Below are 18394 nucleotides of genomic sequence, written 5' to 3' on the forward strand. Positions count from 1 at the left end.
AGATTGACACTAGCCCATGTCCCAAGAAACACTCTTCTTTCGAATATATCGTTAATCAGAAAAGGAAGAAGGAAAAAAGAATAACTTGCGATGTATTATAACGCGATTACGCTCACAGACTTCGTTGCCGCAGACGCACGCTTCTTTTCTTGAGAATTAGTCGTTCGAGATTGATCGTCTATTGGCCTGTTCTATCAGTCGACGTGCATAGTTTTAATTAGCGGTTCTCAAGTGTATTGATACGTGTGAACATATATATGTATCATTCGAAGATATAATTATAATATGGAAGATACTTCGAAATTGTATCATTTATATTAAGGTTATTAATAATATGATAAACAATGATGAAGAAAGTGCTCTTTTCTCTAGTAGACAATATGTTCGATATCATTTTACTTTTTATAATCATATTTACAAGTGTGTCATGGACAATATTATCGAGCACTTTAATCAAATTATGCTAATTTTGCTACACAGATAAAGCGAGATGAAATATGTATATTAGATAAGAAATGGTTCTTTCATCATCTCTCATGATCTATTACTTTTACGTTTGAAATATTGTATATAAACTTGTATATTTTTGGATGCACAATATTCTGAAATCTTTTGTATTATATATTTTTTTTCATTTCAGAAACATTTCATAAACATTTTTGTATATTTGCAATATGTTGATTGAGAACTGCTATTTTACATGGTCGACATAGAAAAAAGTATGGATATTTGTATTTTTAATAAAACTGTGAGTATTTCGAAGATGTATCGTTAATTTGAACAAGTGAAAGATCTAAGCCAAGGTTGAGATAATTCTAGAAATTAATCTTGATCAAATTTCCATTATATAACTACGATTTTTTGGATTCGTATATATATATATCATTACATAATGAATTCATATAACGAATTGAATTTAATACATACGTATAATTACTTTTGTACATCATTAATCGAATTTAATTGTCATCATCGCTATAAATTTTAACTAATATTATAATGACAGCTTCATCTTAACATCATGCACTTATAAACTGTTTTATATTGTCTAAGTAAATTCTTTATAACATCAAGTTTATCATTTAATCAATTTACCATCTATCGTACAAATGAACGTTTGAAAAAAGCAATAGTATCTCTCTTTTGGCGAAGGAATCTTTCATTCATCGACCATAATACACCTGACTCAATAAATTTATTTTATAAATCCAAAGAGGCCGATCGACGATTTTTTTCTTCTTAAAAAAAGAGAAAAGAATATAAAAAAGATTGTAGAATTATAGGACGTGCACTAGCTTCGAAATTGTTATTCGAGTTCGACAGTTTATCATATACGAAGTGGACACATACATCGAGAATATCCTATGATCGCTTCGAGAAGAGGAAGAAAGAGAATCGCATTAACATTTGCGATAATATGGCATAGCCGAAATGACACTCTAAGGATACTAACTATGTCTACTTTTGCTATTTCGTACATTTCTAAAGGCTACATCGATTGTGTGAAGCGCTAATATAGACGAGTGATAAACTAATCAGACGCTAACATCGCTCGCTAACTGCTCTCTAACTAAAATTAGAATAGTGCATTAATATTTTCTATCGTGCGGCAACGACACAGTGCACATTGAAACGCGTTTTTCGATCTCACGAGGCCAATGACTAGAATAACTTCGATATATCGAGTCATGCAATGACACTGTACCCTCGTCAAATAGGAATATCTTCTTTTGAATTCCTTATAAATTTCGTTTCGGTAAAACGGCTTTGTTCGATACGATATCTCGTACCACAGGGGGTTGCTGTACTTTTTCGTACGTACAGAACAAAACAAAAAAAAAGAAGGAAAAATAAGAAAGATTTGTATCCAAAAAGGAAAAAAAAAAGAAAATGTTCTCCTAAAGCTTTCTCGATCCGTTCATCGACGTTCATACGTATCCACATAGAGGTAGAAGCGATTATTTTTCGTTGTGAAGAGCTAGTGAAACGAAATATAACCGTCGAAAAAAAAAGAAACAGAAAACAAAAGAAAAAGGGAAAACGAATCCTGTTGTATCGAAGAATTCGCGCAAAATTCAACGAATACATACGAGCTACCTGCCAATGGACTAGGTAGACGTGTCGGCACGTGTAGTTATCGTTAGGCCTAGGTGTAGGAGTGTAGGACCTAGGTGTAGGTAGCCTACCTACCCCGCCCTTTATTTGGAACGTGTTCGTTTCCATATCTATTAACTATTTGGGCCGTGGCACGCATAGCGGTACAGCACTGTTAATCGTGTCTCTATGAGTGGCCGCGCAGCCCGGTAGCTGAGCCAAAACTTACTTCCGTCATAAGTGCAAATTTCCTCCCCCTCGCCAGCTCAGAAAAAAAGAAAAAATATAACCCACTAAAAAAAAACTAGCTAAGGTACCACCTGTGTACGACGCATTTAGCGATCACTTCGACTGGACGAGACGATACCGGTTCTCACAAAAAAAAAAAAAAAAAAAAAAAAAGAAAAAAAAAGAAAAAAAAAACATGACCGAGTCTTATGTAAAAAAAAAAAAGAGAAACAAAAAAATAAAGCATACAAATTGCCACCCTTGTCACACAAGTGTATTGATGCGAGTGTTGTGTTCTGTTCTATCACGTGGTGTAGGCCATATTCGCCAGTTGTATCCCCGAGATAATTGACCTGATCGGGACGCGAAACAAGTATGGCGGCACTTTGAAGAACGAGCGAGGTCGCAGGTGAGAGACACAGCCAACCAACTAGCTTTCCCGAGTTGAGTCACCTTTCGCAGTCCTAATTACTACCAAACTGTTCATACTATCCCCCTTCTTGTATATGATGTATACCTGAATCTTCCTACAATAGCCTTTTCCCTGTCTCCAGCACGACATCATGAAATTTGCCATATTTTTTGTCCGTATGCACCTGGACATCTAAAGTACTTAACACACGATCGCATTTGCCTCGATGTCAGATTACCTACACGACCCCTTGATATGTTTCTATTGTCACAGATACACAGAATAGAATACTATATCTTTTACAACGACAAGCCTGAAAAAGAAATTCCTTGGATTGCCCGTTACGTTTTATATTTACACCCAACACACGTGTAAACATAATATACATAACACGTACGCGTGGGCACGAGCACGCGCGTTACATACACACGTATATGATGCATTATAAATATATAAACGTATTATATTTATATATTTACGGTATTAGCGAGTAAATATATAAATATACACATATTATATTATACACGTATAGAGGCAATGATTTAGAATCGCAGAATTGCAGTTCAGTATCTGCTCTTCGAACTAGTTGTCAGTGAACGTTAATGCAACCGTGCTTCCACAGTCCCCGAGAACACAATTCCCTACCCCTTGTCCACCGACACTATCAGTCAATCAGCTAGTCCAATTACCATCTCAGATTCACCATACCCCAGTAACTGGTGTTAGCTTGTTTGTTTACTTGACCGCACTTGGGACAAATACGGCTTTATCGCGCTAGTTTCCTCGAATCTTCACGAACAACGAGGAGCGAATGGTATATAAAGAAATTTTAATTAAAAATATTAGAAATCTATGGGTAATACCCATTTTATTTTCTTTTTTTTTTTTCATATTTTGAATCCTTTATTTTTAATTAAAGTTATACTTTGAAGGATACAATGTCTGTGTAATAATGAATTAATTTGCATTCCTCGTTTTTCGAATTTCATTTAGTTGACATAATAACGATTCTCTTAACTGCAATTACATAACAAGTGAAAAGATCAATTCATCCGAATAACCTAGGCGTAGAAGAATGTATCGCTACCTTGACGCCATAATGTACTTGACATTAGATTTCCGTATCCAATCGTCGTGCGTGTTTTTATCGTACAATGAAATTGTCAAATTGTTCGTGTTTGGCGACAAATATCTACCACTCGTACAATCATGTTTCGTGGACGTGGCACAGAGCACAGAAAATATATAAATAAGTACGTTGGAGCTGTATTTCTCTCTGAGTGCAAAGGGTCAACGCCCAGCATGTACCCTGCATTTTCAACTAATATTTAGGCCATATATATGTATATGGCCTAAAGTTGCAATACTTAAGTGTAATAACCTTGGTGTTTTAGACAGCATTAATTATTGTTTTTACGTGTAAATCTTGGAGAAAGGACAGTGGTAAAGTGAAATTCCGCCTTGGATTATAAGCTCACAGGATGGACCATGTGAATTGTTACAGATTTGTTTCTCTGGAACTAATAAGCACACCAGTGTAATTATTTTTTCTATGATTTATCGTATTGTCTTTATGTTGTACATATTACAAATATCTAGTAACTGGGAGATAAAAATATCGAAAGTTTAAAAAATACTGCTTTTGACAACAATTGTTACAGATAATTTCTCACAAGATATCTGACTCGTCCCATGCAAATGTAGCAAATCGAATAATGTTATTGGATCTACTAGGGAACAAAACGAAACGTTCCATGTTTTTAACTATTTCAAGTAATAGAAATATGATAGTTAAATTGTATTATTAAATTAAATTTCTATTATTTATAACTAATTCTACAGATGTATAATTATTCTTCTGGAATTTACCAGTTCCCAAAAATTTTGTACCATTATTCGTATATATATTCTTAAATTCGTAATTTTTTGCGTTTATTTGATCAAATAAGCTATAGCAGTGCATAAAATATTAATATATTCATTATGTTATATCCTAATAAACTGATCAATTTTTATAAGTTCATTATTAAAAATTAGCGGATTTCGATACATCCATTATTAAGAGCTAATAAATTCTAGATCTTTATATATATTAAAAATAAGTAAAAATATATACATATTAATTATGTCGATTGTCAAGTATTCTTTGTACAAGATATCCTTCACCTTCGTTTTCAGATGCCTCGATTATTCAATTCTTATAACTAACTTTTTTTTGTTCTTCGGATGTAATAACAGCATTTCCAATGATACGAAAGATTTATTACATAATAATGTAAAAAAGGAATAACGTTTCTGGCTGTCTCCGAGATTACTTTGCGTAACAATTTATATGACTCACCCTGTATACGCTTTATATACGTATATCATCAATACACGTATATAAGGCTGTATGTATACGCATATATGTACTTATATATTGCTAATCATGTGTCACGCGCTATTCAGGTTTTACGAAGGGATTGTCAATGGGCCAACAATCGTATGTTTTAGATTAGGGACGATTTTGTATAGCCATACATATAACATCCTTCTTAAATTGAACATCATTTTATAATTTCCGTTAGCGAGATTACGCTTGTTTTGTAAGACAAACAATAAACTCAACACCACCGGTAATTAGAGTTCTTTCAATTATGTAAATGAAAATATACTTATACACGATTTACGCATACGAGTGTGCAGAGTGAGCCAACACGGAATAAACCATACGCTCCATAAAACATCTAGATTGTCGTTGTTATGAATATTTTTTTCAGAGTTACCAAGGTTATCAATCTCTTCCTAAATGAATCTATATGTTTTCCCCCTTGCATGTTGTAGCTAACGTTAATGAAATTTCAAACGTACAAAGTTAAAAGATATAGTTACAAACGAGCTAAATCGATGTCCTTTGGCAACGACGCGTTTTCTCTACGTGACAATATTAATAAAATACAGAAACTATTTTTTCAGTTTTTTTCTGACTTCCAGTTGGACTTTCAGGTTTTTCAAGTTTTCCGGAATAATAGGTTTTCCTCTCTTCTCGCACGTTAGCTTTTTCCTTTTGCTGAAAGAGATCTGTGGTGTAAAAATAAATGGCTCGTGATAGATTGAATCGTCCGAACGGTATCATGGTGAAGATTAAAGATTTTCGTCGAAACGTATCGAGAAAAAGAAACCTGTAGATTTATTTAGAGGCAGTGATAACGTGGATAACTTTGAAAGCAATGATCCCCGAAGAAACAACAATACGGCGAATTCGTCGAATTCTTCTCCCTTGTTTTCGTCTCTTATTATGAAAGGCATTTTGCAACCTATTTATCTCAACTCACTCTGTATAATTCATAGTCATCTTGATCTTATACGCACACAGAGACAATAATTAACGGCGGTACTGTTGATCGTTGCACGTACTACTCGATACACCGAGCAGCGTCCTAGTGACAATATTAAGGTGTCACTCGTCGAATGTATTCACTGTGTATGTTCAGTTTTTGCTCGATTTTTGTCATTCGTGCGATTTTATCATCAGATCGGTAATATGTTCTTCGAGAAATTTGGTTAAATACAGCTTTCCGACAGGCATGAACTTGCGGCGAATTTTTTTGTGACGCACTCGACCGCGAGACAAATAGAGAAGCGCATCAAGCTCGATACGAGATGTACTCCTTCAAATGATTTTCCCGGTTCGCATCGTCAGTTATGTATAAATCGATCGGTGAATAATACTTGCCAAGAGTAACAGTTCGAATTGTGCGAACTCGACGTGCGAACATTTTTCCACATTCGATTTGTTCTCTCTACATGGGCAATAGGACTCGAACGACACGCGACTCTCTCCATTCTAGGAAATTATACACGATATACTCATAACTTATCTCATAAATACACGACACTCACGTTTCGACATTCACGTAACAAAGCGTCGGCCCCGTATAGTAGATTAAAGAATAACCTCATCTGTAAGGCCTAATTATTGATATTCATTTGTTCTGGCCCATGCTGGATTCAGTGGCACACAAGATCCGTGTGTTTATTATTTTTTTGATATTTTTATGACAGATTAAGATTCCACGCAGACGAACGATTTTTTTTCTGGATCTGTGACAATTGTATAGATACACACGAATATACATAAATATAAATATAACAATTATATTTAAGTACGACGATGCTTTAATGTTTTAATAATGTCAAATCAGTGATATAACAGTGCGGTTTCACGAAAGTGACGCTTTGTGATTTGGTGAAATTATATTTTCAGTGATGTAACACGCACGAGAGCGACACACACGAAATATAATAACGCAAAAATATAAAATTGCTGGATCATATAGCGCTACCACTGCGAAATCGCAACAATGTTGCATCGTTCATTTGTAATGAGTGGGTCGATTACGATAGATTGTTGAAAAGCACGCGAAACTCGTTCGTCTGCATCGAGTTTAATCGTGGAACATCGTATAATCGCACAACCAGCCTGTGTCTGCTGAGTTCACGATGAGCCTCGCATTAGATGCCATCAAGTAGAGAGGATTGGGCATGGAATGTCTATGGCGAATTTTTTTTTCTTATTCGATGCAATTAACACGTTATCGTCACTCTAAGCAGTATTTTGTATGAGTTACTTTGTACTAGCAAGAGTATGTGATTATTAATTCACACCGCACGTAGAATTAACACGATTAGAAATTTAAAAAAAAGTGAATCTTGTGCTTGTAACTTGATTGCAAGGATCGAACGTCAACGAGCCTGCACTCTTACGTATTTCATCCAGTTCTTTTTGTCATGTTTATTTTTTGTCTGTATAACTGAATGTCTAGCACAGATGATTTACCTACGTATGTTGTGTGTGCGCGCGCGTGCTCGCTAGCGCGAGCGCGTGTGCGTAATTATTCGATCGCATTAGTTGGCTAAAACGACTCACTCCAATTCCTATCGCAGTTCTGGTAAGTTTAGTCCATTAATTAGTTCTACTTATATTTACGTCTACGTTACATGTATATATATATATATATATACACCTATATATATATATATTTCTTTTTTTTATACATATATACATATATAAAAGAAAAGTAAACGGGAGTACGTGCGATTTTTCTTAATTGTCAAGTAATAGTTTTTCGCAACATTTGCAAAGTGTATAATTTGATTCTAAATTTCATTCGAACGGACGTATCGTATTCGATCAATCGACACGGATCTTCACCGAAATTCGTTATTGTGGCAGCAGACTAAAATGGTGTACGAAAAAAGAAAAAAAATGTTCTCAACGATATCCATATTTTTTTCTCTTCTCACTCGGTTGTGTTGCTCTCGCGCAGATTCATTTGACCGTATTTACGCCCTCGAGCGGCATCGCGACAAGTGTACCCTCTCGAGGAACGTGTTCAAAGAAAGAAAAGCAAATGGAAACAGCAGAAAAGCGGCTGGCTGGTAATCAGAGAGAGAAAAACGTAACGAAATCGTTAGTCGGTTGATACATATGTATGTATATTATATATAGAGCGTGTACACATGGTAGTTGCTTGTAAGTCTTTTTTATCTTTTTTTTTTATTTTCGACTGTCTGTACTTAACCGGGAGTGGAATCTAATTCGTTCGTTGTGTTGGCAGACATATTGTCGTGTGTGGCCACATCACCTACGAATCAGTCTCGCACTTCCTCAAGGACTTCTTGCACGAGGATCGCGAGGACGTCGACGTGGAAGTTGTCTTCTTGCATAGGTATGGTTATCGATCCGATATTTTACTATACCTAATAAGACCTCGTGCATTTTTCTCCTAGTTTGATCTCATGTTGGTCAACGAACCACTGTATGATTGATCTATCTATAACAGACATTAACCTTTGACCTTTTCTTACATAGAACAATTAGACTGCTCAACGTAATTAGTGGATCGCTGCTCTAAACAGATTCATTGCATCAATCAAGCAAATGAAGGAACCCTACGGGCTTGTTAGATCGATTGTACTACAATAACGATTAAATTTAAGACGATGGTTATTAGACGCACGTTATATTCGAAAGAATATATAGATACGAATAGCGATATAAAAATCAAAGTGGGATCCCCTAATTGTTTTCAGCAGTGTACTTTCCTACGTGCATAGTGTTATGTACATTGCAGACAGATTATTATACGATTATACAGGATGACACATTTCTTTCCATATCCAATCTTACTTGTCGAATAACTTAATACAAATATGAGATCGATCTTGTACAATATAAATCCAATTACTATCAAAATTACATCTTAATGTCTCTTCACAATCAATTACCTTAAATATCACGATGTGTTATATGTGCTAATCGTTAACCAATACAACATTAAGTAAGTCTGCTACTGTAATCGTTACCGATAAGCAGTCATATCGAACAATGTCATGCGATATCGATGATTTTCATGAAATGAGAATAACCGTAACTTGTAGTATTATAATGATGTGACAACTGGGGTAAGTGTAGGCTCACCGATTTCTGTAGGTTTCCCAATTATATTAGCTTTCCAGCGGTTATACGAACAAAGACGATCAGACCCTATCGACTTGACTTTTATTTTCGCTATCTTTCATTTTCAAAGCGGAATTTCTCTCAATTGGGTTAATACGAATGTTAATTGAAGATTGAATTTTCGAGGATAACTGTTTTCATTGTCAACAGAGAGCTGAATGCACAGAGAAATGTACAAAGTAGGGGAAGCCAAGGGCACCCGGTGCGCCGATGCACGGTTTTGATTGTTCGAACACGATGGTCTGATCGTCATTGTCGTAAGGAGTGATCTGTGTTTCCAGGAAAGAGCCAGATCTCGAATTGGAGGGTCTCCTGAAGAGGCATTACACGACCGTGGAGTTTTTTCAGGGCACTATGATGAATGCTGTGGACCTGGAGCGTGTCAAGGTATCCCGAACCCTAAAACAACCATCACACGAAAACCTCCACCAAATCAAACAACCTAATACCAATCTCCTCTTTGCGTGGCCGCTCGTGCTTCTTATTTCCTTGTAGTTTTTTAGGTTTTTGCGCGGTTATTTACTCAACAATTTAATCTTATATCGATCGAACGATATAGATGTCTGATATATAGATGTCTATATGTTATGCGTATTTTAATTCATGACGTGGAAGTGTACATAAAAAACGTATGCGTTCTTAGTTGTAGCCAGGTTTATACATCTTCTTCTTTACTTCTTTCGATTTGTATTTCTACAACCTTCTTTCTTCCTTCTATTCTTCTTCTATTTCATGTTACTAATTATACGGTTGACCGCTATTTATTTGGGATCTAGGTATTAGACTTTTCCTTGTGGTGTCATGTAACGACGAACAATTGGAATAATTGATCAGATATGATGAAGTACTTTAAGAATTCATCGAGAGTGTCTTACAGAAAAATCTCGAAAGGAATAATTTGCTTCATTCAAGAATGTATTTTTCAATCTCGACTACGAATTACATTCTTTCTGATATATTTTCTATCTTGAACGATCTTGGAGCTCAAAAGCTGTTGTCACTCTAGAAATTATTAAAAGAACCTATATCTATCTCACCATTTACTAATATTCTTATCCTCATCATCGTCTATGAAACAGTCGTTTTTATCGTATGACATCACTTTTGGGAACGAATATTTCGAACAAAATGCTTCTTCATATATTCCGAGGTTACGCAGAGAACCGCATTTAATCATTTATAAAAATCACTTTATATATATATATAATATATGTTGGTGTATATACATACTACACGCATATATGTACGATTTATACGTAGAAAGCAATTGCCTGTGACTGCATGGTATGCTGTAATGAGCTATGGAGCCGAATCAGCGTGCAGTAGAGACTTACTTAGATCTATTATACTACATGATATATATATATCGTATATCCTTGACTTCCGAGGAAGTGTACTTAATTTCTCTTTTTTTTTCAAATGATGAAACGTAGATAATGTATCGATAAAGCTTTTAGAAGCTTTTGATGGCTGCTGTTCCTCGAAGGTCTGACAAACACGACAGCATTATTACGTTTATACCACTTACATTATAAGTCGAATCTCCGCCCATCTCTGGCGGCCTACTCAGCGAGAAATCTCGCAAAAAAGGCGTCCACCGATATCTGAGGTGAACATTATTTATGAAAAGAAACGTATCATTTTGTCGGGCCCGTGCCATTTAGGAAACCACCAGATCTCGAGCTGGAGGGACTATTCAAACGGCACTTCACCACCGTGGAGTTCTTTCAGGGGACCATCATGAACCCCATTGATCTGCAAAGGGTCAAGGTGAGTCTGATACTCTAATTGTTCAAATCAAATAATAATCCTCGATTCCCTATCTCTTCTGAATATGCAAGACAAAACCTATAATAATTACACCGACTTGTATCAACCTGTGTATTATTTGGCGAATGCCACTGTGCACATATATATATATATATACGTACGTGTGTATAATCTGACCACAGTAGTAACAAAATTGTTGAAAATTGGGCTACGTATCGTTGGCGAAAAGCATTCAATCTGTAACTTATTCTGTTTTCTATTTCAGTTTATGATAACAATGAGGACAATTTTTATGATTCAATTTTTATTTAATGTTTGTTCATAGTATCTACAAATTGCGTGAACTTTAGTTAGAATTATTTTATGAAAGTGACCCCTTTTAGCTACACAAGCATAGGTTAAATATTAAAATAAAAAATACCGATTATTGGTACTGAACTTTCGACATTTACCGAGGCGTGTAATTAAAAGTAGTTGATGTTTAGTTAATATTAGCCGAGATTTTTCGATTCTGCGCGGAAAACTAATATAAAAATAAAATTATGAAAAAATTTATATCGAAAATGTACAAAATGGACTTCAGTGAAATGGATTTCAATGTCGCAAAAGAAGCCGCAATTTATTCACGACTATTTATAACAATCGATGTCCTATGCAAGACACTGTAAGATTTGTCTAAAGGATATAGAGTCACTGCATTTAAAAGGATTAATTTTATGAAATTTCTTTCTGATATTTCGTTGTGAAGAATTTTTATGTATTTTCAATTGCCTCAAAAATGTTCCAAAAATGTTTTTAGATTAATTGGTCATATCATACATACATATATGTACATATATATACATATATATGTACATAGATATACATCTTTGTGCTCAACATCCACAGGATCATCGAATTGTCGTATTCCTCCGTTTGTGTCGTAGCAGCTTCCATGACGTAGTATTATACTTGTACTTTGAACTTTATGCCTCTTGACAATGTGTGTTAAAAGTTCCACTGTTTACGAACTTTCTTTAACACTTAACTCCCTTTAGCCATTTTCTTATTTATAAATATTACATTTTCAGTATCATTAACATTCCCAAACCATTTGTAATTTTACTCCGAACTTGATGGTCAGTCGGAGGTTTCTACCATTCGTTACATCATTTCGCTTCCTCCATTTATCTGATTTTATATTTTTCTCTAAGATAATGGAAACCATCTTACTTCTTAATAATGTATGTAACAACGTATGAAGTTTATCACGTGATATTTTCAAACTCACTCGTCAATGGTATTTGATTTCTTAAATTCGTGAATATTTTTCTATGAAAATATCAAATGTTTTAAAATAGGACTAATTTTTGGAAATTTAATAGACTAATTTTTAGAAAATGAAGAATTCAATGAAGTTTCTGTCACGTTCGTAAAAGCACTCACATAAATAAAAAAAAAAAAAAAAACGGAGGTTAATTAGAACCATCTCTCATTTGATCCCTACTTTATTATGTGAATGATAGTCAAAACGAGACATGTTGTATTCTAGATGCTGCTTTAGCCATCGTCATATTATTAATCACAAGAAGTACGAGGATATAGTGTCATGGTTGCTGCTTCTAATAATTAGTAGTCGTTCGAAAATTGACATTCTGCGAAAGGACAAATGTTGTTGTTCCAAAATGGTTGTTGCCTGTATGTTCCCTTCTGTGCACATTGACGATGTTTCATGGAATCCCTTTGACGCGCTTTCTATGCTGTCATCTGCTTTCGTGTTCCGTCAATATGTAATAGCTCGTACAAGTTTAATCGGACAAACATACATGATACTTCACGAACGTTCGTAGTAAAAGTTTCATAACGAACATTAACATTTTGAACATCTTTCGTACAACTGTATCGTTGCAATTAAATTCGATTCTTCGATCAAATTTCGCCAGGGACCAGCGAAAAATGTTCGATCTCGTAAAGGAAATATTCTTAGTCTCTTCTAACGCGTGTTAACATGCATACGTTCTGTCGTCTGTGTGAAATTATGTGAAAAAAATTCTCTCGACGGTTGTATACTACCTTTGGATAACAACCATGTCGTGTCTACGTGTCAATCCAGGTGGGTAAGTGCTTGTGAATGGAGTTTAAGTAACTAATTATACTTTCTAAGAATTTACTTTCTGTTAGAGACTTAGTTTTCCATTATAACAGCGAGTCACGATTCTCTATTAAGTATATCATATAGATTCTGCATTAAGAAAAAAAAAAAAGAAAAAAAATGACAGAATAGTATGCTTGGCTATTTGTACAATATTTCTTTTACAACGATTAAATTTACGTCAGATTAGTAGATGAGCATGTTGACAATACTTTGATACCATGAATTTTAGCAATTCGTCGTTTGATTCACATGTATTTAAGGAATGTCGCAACAATTTGCTTTCCTACTTTGCTATTGTTTTCAAAATGCGTCGGAGATACGTGCAACTATATTTGTATAATATAATACTTAGATTGCGCTCGAATATCTATGTAAACTCACATTTTGAAATGTTGAAATGAGTATTTTCAATATTTTATATATTCTTGCATATTGTGTAAATTCCATACATTTTTGTACTTTTAAATTTCCTATAAATGCATAAAAATCCACAGTCTAATAGTAAATCAGGACACAATATTAATAAGATATCAATAAAAATTCTTAACAAAATATATTCATTTTTTAAGATTCTTTTCTAAATATATGCATGTCGATTTTTGAAAAAGTGCATTTGTTCCTACGTGTCTACGACGCATAGTAACATTTACTAGTTAACGCTTACAACAAAATTTTGAGACGTAGCTGCATATTCCTGCATACTCAATGTAATCAGAGATTAGTTGTTCCATGCTCTTTTTGTCTTCCTTCCTTCATTTCTACCCCGATACATTTCACTTGATTAGAAAATCATATTATACCGCGTATATGGTGGATTTTACTTTTCTAATTATTCACTAATTATTGAACATTCACTAGGTTGTATCCCAGATTCGAAAGCAATGTATCGAACATTTGATATTATTTATATAATTGCTATACTCGCATTGAATAAAACCGATCACACAGACTAAGTTTTGCGCTACGATTTTCTTTCGCTACGATTTCTTAGTTTCAAATTTGTTCAAAAGCAGTTTCTATTTTGCAATTGCTTTCTAACCATCGACCCCATCCCAAAATACGTATACACCTCCTTCGATTCATTGTTTGGTTAAAAAAGCAACGTAGAACAAAATGGTTCAATCCTTTTTAGGTCCACGAGGCAGATGCGTGTTTGGTACTGGCGAACAAGTACTGTCAAGATCCAGATGCGGAAGACGCGGCAAACATCATGCGTGTAATCTCCATCAAGAATTACTCGGATGACATTCGCGTTATCATTCAATTAATGCAATATCACAACAAGGTATTTCTTCTACGAATCGTTTGATAATTCATAACTCATGTTCCTGTCTCAGCTATATAACATTTTTGTTTGAACATTATTGAAATGTTCATCGTGATGACGTATTTTGGTATTTTAATTAAACTTTGGACGATGGAAATTTATGGAAAACTTACGGAGATACTTTATATTTATACTTCCTAAGCTGCCACGTTAGATAAACTTTTATTTTTAAATGTATTTATTTAAGAATTTTAGTACGATAAAGGTAAAGTTGCGTTTGCAATTAATTTCCCTTTTCTTTTTAGCGACAGTTGAAATGTTTCTTATTTCTGTATGTAGTTTGCTTAGTTTGTATTTATATTATTTGATATCGAGAAGAGAAGGCTGGAAAATAAAATTCCTTAAGGTCGAAAGAATCGAGACTGTAATCTCTACACCTTTTCCGAATGAACCGATAAAAAGCCAACAGTGCAATTTATCTAGCTCGCCACCCCCTGATGAGCCACCCCCTGGGGGCGGAGCGTAGCTGTGAGGTATGACCACAAAGGTCGAGATACTCACGAAAGCTCTGGCCTGCAGCACTTCTTGTGTATAGTAATTATTGGTATTTTTCTTGTATCCTCTGTATCTGCGAACATGCTTCATATTCTTTCTTTTTTTGTATCTTCTGTATCCAACGGGTACACTGATACTAGCGTTCTAGTAACGTCTGGCGAGCTACATTATTTTCAGTTCTGTTTTCTTTTTATAGACTTTCAATATTAGAATCGAATCCAAATTTTTGAGTGTATATTTTCCAAAAAGTCATTCAAGTTTCCAAAAATACGCTGTTGCAAATCTATAAAATTTCTCTGAAAAATAATAATTGTCTTTAAAAATGATGCCACCGAGCTACGTAGTCTTGAACGATTAGAATTCATGACAGCTCAAATTATACAACTATGTTAAAATAAATGTTAAACTTATTGAATCCTACAAAAGCACGGTGTATGGCAAATATTACTACGGTGATTTATAATTTTCCATTGTAGGCCTACTTACTAAACATTCCATCATGGGACTGGAAACAGGGCGACGACGTGATTTGCCTAGCCGAATTGAAGCTGGGTTTCATCGCACAGTCCTGTCTAGCGCCGGGTTTCAGCACGATGATGGCCAATCTATTCGCCATGCGTTCCTTCAAGACGGTCAGTAGAATGTCGTTCTACGGACGACAGACTGAAAATCTGCCGATTTTTTCATCTATGCATGTGTGAACAAGGTTCCTTAGGTTTTTCACTGTTAAATTGTTCACAGTGATCCCGTGATCCTTATCGCTTCTTATTTCATGATTTTATATAACCGATGATCGGCAACAACATTATTTTCTATTTCCACATTCATCGTGTTCAAAAATATATTAGACACTATGTTTAGTGTTGGAAAATTATTATCTTCCGGCTATATCGAATTCCAATTCGAATACGAAATATACGCAAATTGAATAAAGAACGAAATATCGAGATGTGAAATCTTTGTGTCACTGTGAGCAAACGCGCGAATCCGTACATGCATAGGAGCGTGTGTAATTTAGAAATGGTTGGTTGATTGGTACCAGTCACCCGATATGCAGGCTTGGCAGAATGACTACCTGCGTGGAACTGGAATGGAGATGTACACCGAAACACTGAGCCCTACCTTCATTGGAATGCCCTTTGCCAAAGCCACTGAGTAAGTCCATGACCAATCCAACATCCAACAGATACCTGCATATCTGATTCAAGAGACGAGATTCTGTGGTTCCGCTCGTTTGTGTGGAGTCGTTGTATAATTATATTTCTCTGTATTAACAACTCACTAAATACGAGAACTATTTTATCAGTTTATATTAGATCTGATTAATTCTTCTTTATTCCTTTTGAATTATTTTTGCTAAGATATAATTAATTACTAATATACAGAGGAGTGATCGACTAGGACGCTCGATAATTTGCCAAATTCGAGAAAGTTCAAGTAGTTTCGTTATTTCATATCGTATTTTAATAGTTTCTGTTACGTTTCATATTGCTATGATTTTTTAACGAGGGCTCGAATCAAGGTACTTATTTTCCTAAAAACATATTGATAATGTTTATTCAGAAATTCTTATAGTTTCTTATAGTATGTATATCGAAACGATATTACAAATTTTTACGTACGTAACTGCATTTTGAAATATAGGGTTCCATGCTTATGACTAGATTTGTTAAATGAATTCTTCATAACAGTAAAAATAATTAGACGGTTTTTTTTATTATTGCTTAAATTGTAAAAAATTAAATCGGTTAATTATCTCATGGTATATTAAAATCGAACAAAATCTACAAGATATAATCAACAGTTAGTTTCAATCGCTTAAGATAAATTTGAAAAATATATAATGTAACACGTTACTCTTTTCATATATTATTCACATATTTCTTTGGCTTCGAGTTCTCATATTCTTGATAACAATTCTGTTCCTGTCTTAAATAATTAACAAGAAGAGTAACTTTTATTTGATCCAAGCTTTCTATCAAAATAATATTACTAAAATATAATATTAATATAATAATATTACTATAATATAATATTAATATTAGAAATTTTTCTTAAGCAGTTGAGGGACGTAGCTTTATCAAAAGATACAGATAACAGAATGTTCACATCGGTAGTCGAAGATACCAATGGACTTTTTAGTTGTGAAGGTTCCTTGGCTCCGTAAATATTCTCGTTTCTCGCGGAGTATTCACTTTAATGAACGTAGAATCTGGAATGGCCGGGCTAAAAAAAGCCTCTCAGAAAAGCACGTATAGTTGGTTGAAGAATTCTCACCGCAGCAATCCCTGTCTCAGAGCAACATAGATTCGGTCGACCAGTTCACGCTCTTTTTGTACCCACGTAACGATGGCGGAATCACTCGAGAAAGGTTCACAGTCTCTTGAATCGGAAAGAAAAAAAAAGGGATAAAGCTTCGCCTCGCCTATGTCTTTCACTACGCTCCACTCCGCTATATACATTATATGGATTATATCTATATATCTATATCTATATCTGTATCTATACTAAATGAACGTATTAACTGTATATTGTACAGTACGTATCTGTGCTCTACACCTAATCGATGTAAGCCACCTCTAATCGCTTCAGTAACGTTTCTGTATTTTTCACTCTTTTTCTGTAAGTTTTACGTGCGATATGAATTCAATCGGGTACCATGGTCTAGAAGGACACGACAAATCAAACGTTTCTCTTTAAAATAATTTTAAGTGGTCGAAGAAATAAAAAGGTATTATTCTGTTCCTTTTTCTTCTTGTGTAGTATGAAGAATGCGATTCAAGATATAAATCAGAGATCAAAGTTAGTTAGGAAATTCCACAGAGTAAACTGTATTTATTTGTGAGTTAGAAAAACAACTGGAATCTGGAAATTTGAAAGACCATTGAAGCGTGCGTATATATCATCATTTTGAATAACTGATCGTATCCAATTCTTGTACAAATGCGACGACTATTGAAACGATTGTGTAATTACGGAAAGCTTTTTATTATATGGTAACCTTTTTCCAAAAAGTCAAAAACGTATCCAAGTATCGTAAACGTTAGATCAAATATATGAACCAGTCCAAAGCCAAATTAAACAACTTCGTCCCTCCTGAAAATTTCTTAGTTTTATTCAAATCAGAATACATGATCAGTGCTGAAGTTTTCGAAAAGCAAACGACGAACAATATTTGGTATGGAAAAATTTGATCTCTTAATACGGATACATAAAGGGTACGGTTCTGCAAATAATCATTCCGAATTGAAAGTTGTTTCTTATATTTGGAGAACTTTCATCAGACCTAACTCATATCTTAAATTTATGAATATTTTATTTTTTATTAAGATTAATATTCCATGGTATCGTCCGATTCGAAAATTTATCGCACGTACAATGAAAATTTGCAACAACAACGAGCATTAACTACAACTGGATGATAGGTAAGCA

General features: G+C 34.5%; 1 protein-coding gene across 11 annotated transcripts in view; it reads left to right on the forward strand.

Moving 5' to 3' along the window:
• LOC132906053 (calcium-activated potassium channel slowpoke) overlaps positions 1-18394 on the forward strand; it is a 108007-nt gene that overhangs the window by 54321 nt on the left and 35292 nt on the right. For 8 of the 11 annotated variants that reach the window (XM_060957894.1, XM_060957895.1, XM_060957896.1 and 5 more), the window contains exons 8-11: positions 8335-8445; positions 10901-11006; positions 14273-14425; positions 15439-15594. In XM_060957894.1, coding sequence (XP_060813877.1) covers positions 8335-8445; positions 10901-11006; positions 14273-14425; positions 15439-15594 — 526 coding nt within the window. Of the gene's footprint in view, positions 1-2639; positions 2732-8334; positions 8446-9517; positions 9624-10900; positions 11007-14272; positions 14426-15438; positions 15595-16004; positions 16118-18394 lie in introns of all 11 variants that reach the window. The other 3 variants (XM_060957897.1, XM_060957901.1, XM_060957900.1) reach the window with 3 other exon arrangements.

This window comes from Bombus pascuorum, chromosome 4, assembly GCF_905332965.1.
Source record: "Bombus pascuorum chromosome 4, iyBomPasc1.1, whole genome shotgun sequence".
In the NCBI taxonomy this organism is placed as follows: Eukaryota; Metazoa; Arthropoda; class Insecta; order Hymenoptera; family Apidae; genus Bombus; species Bombus pascuorum.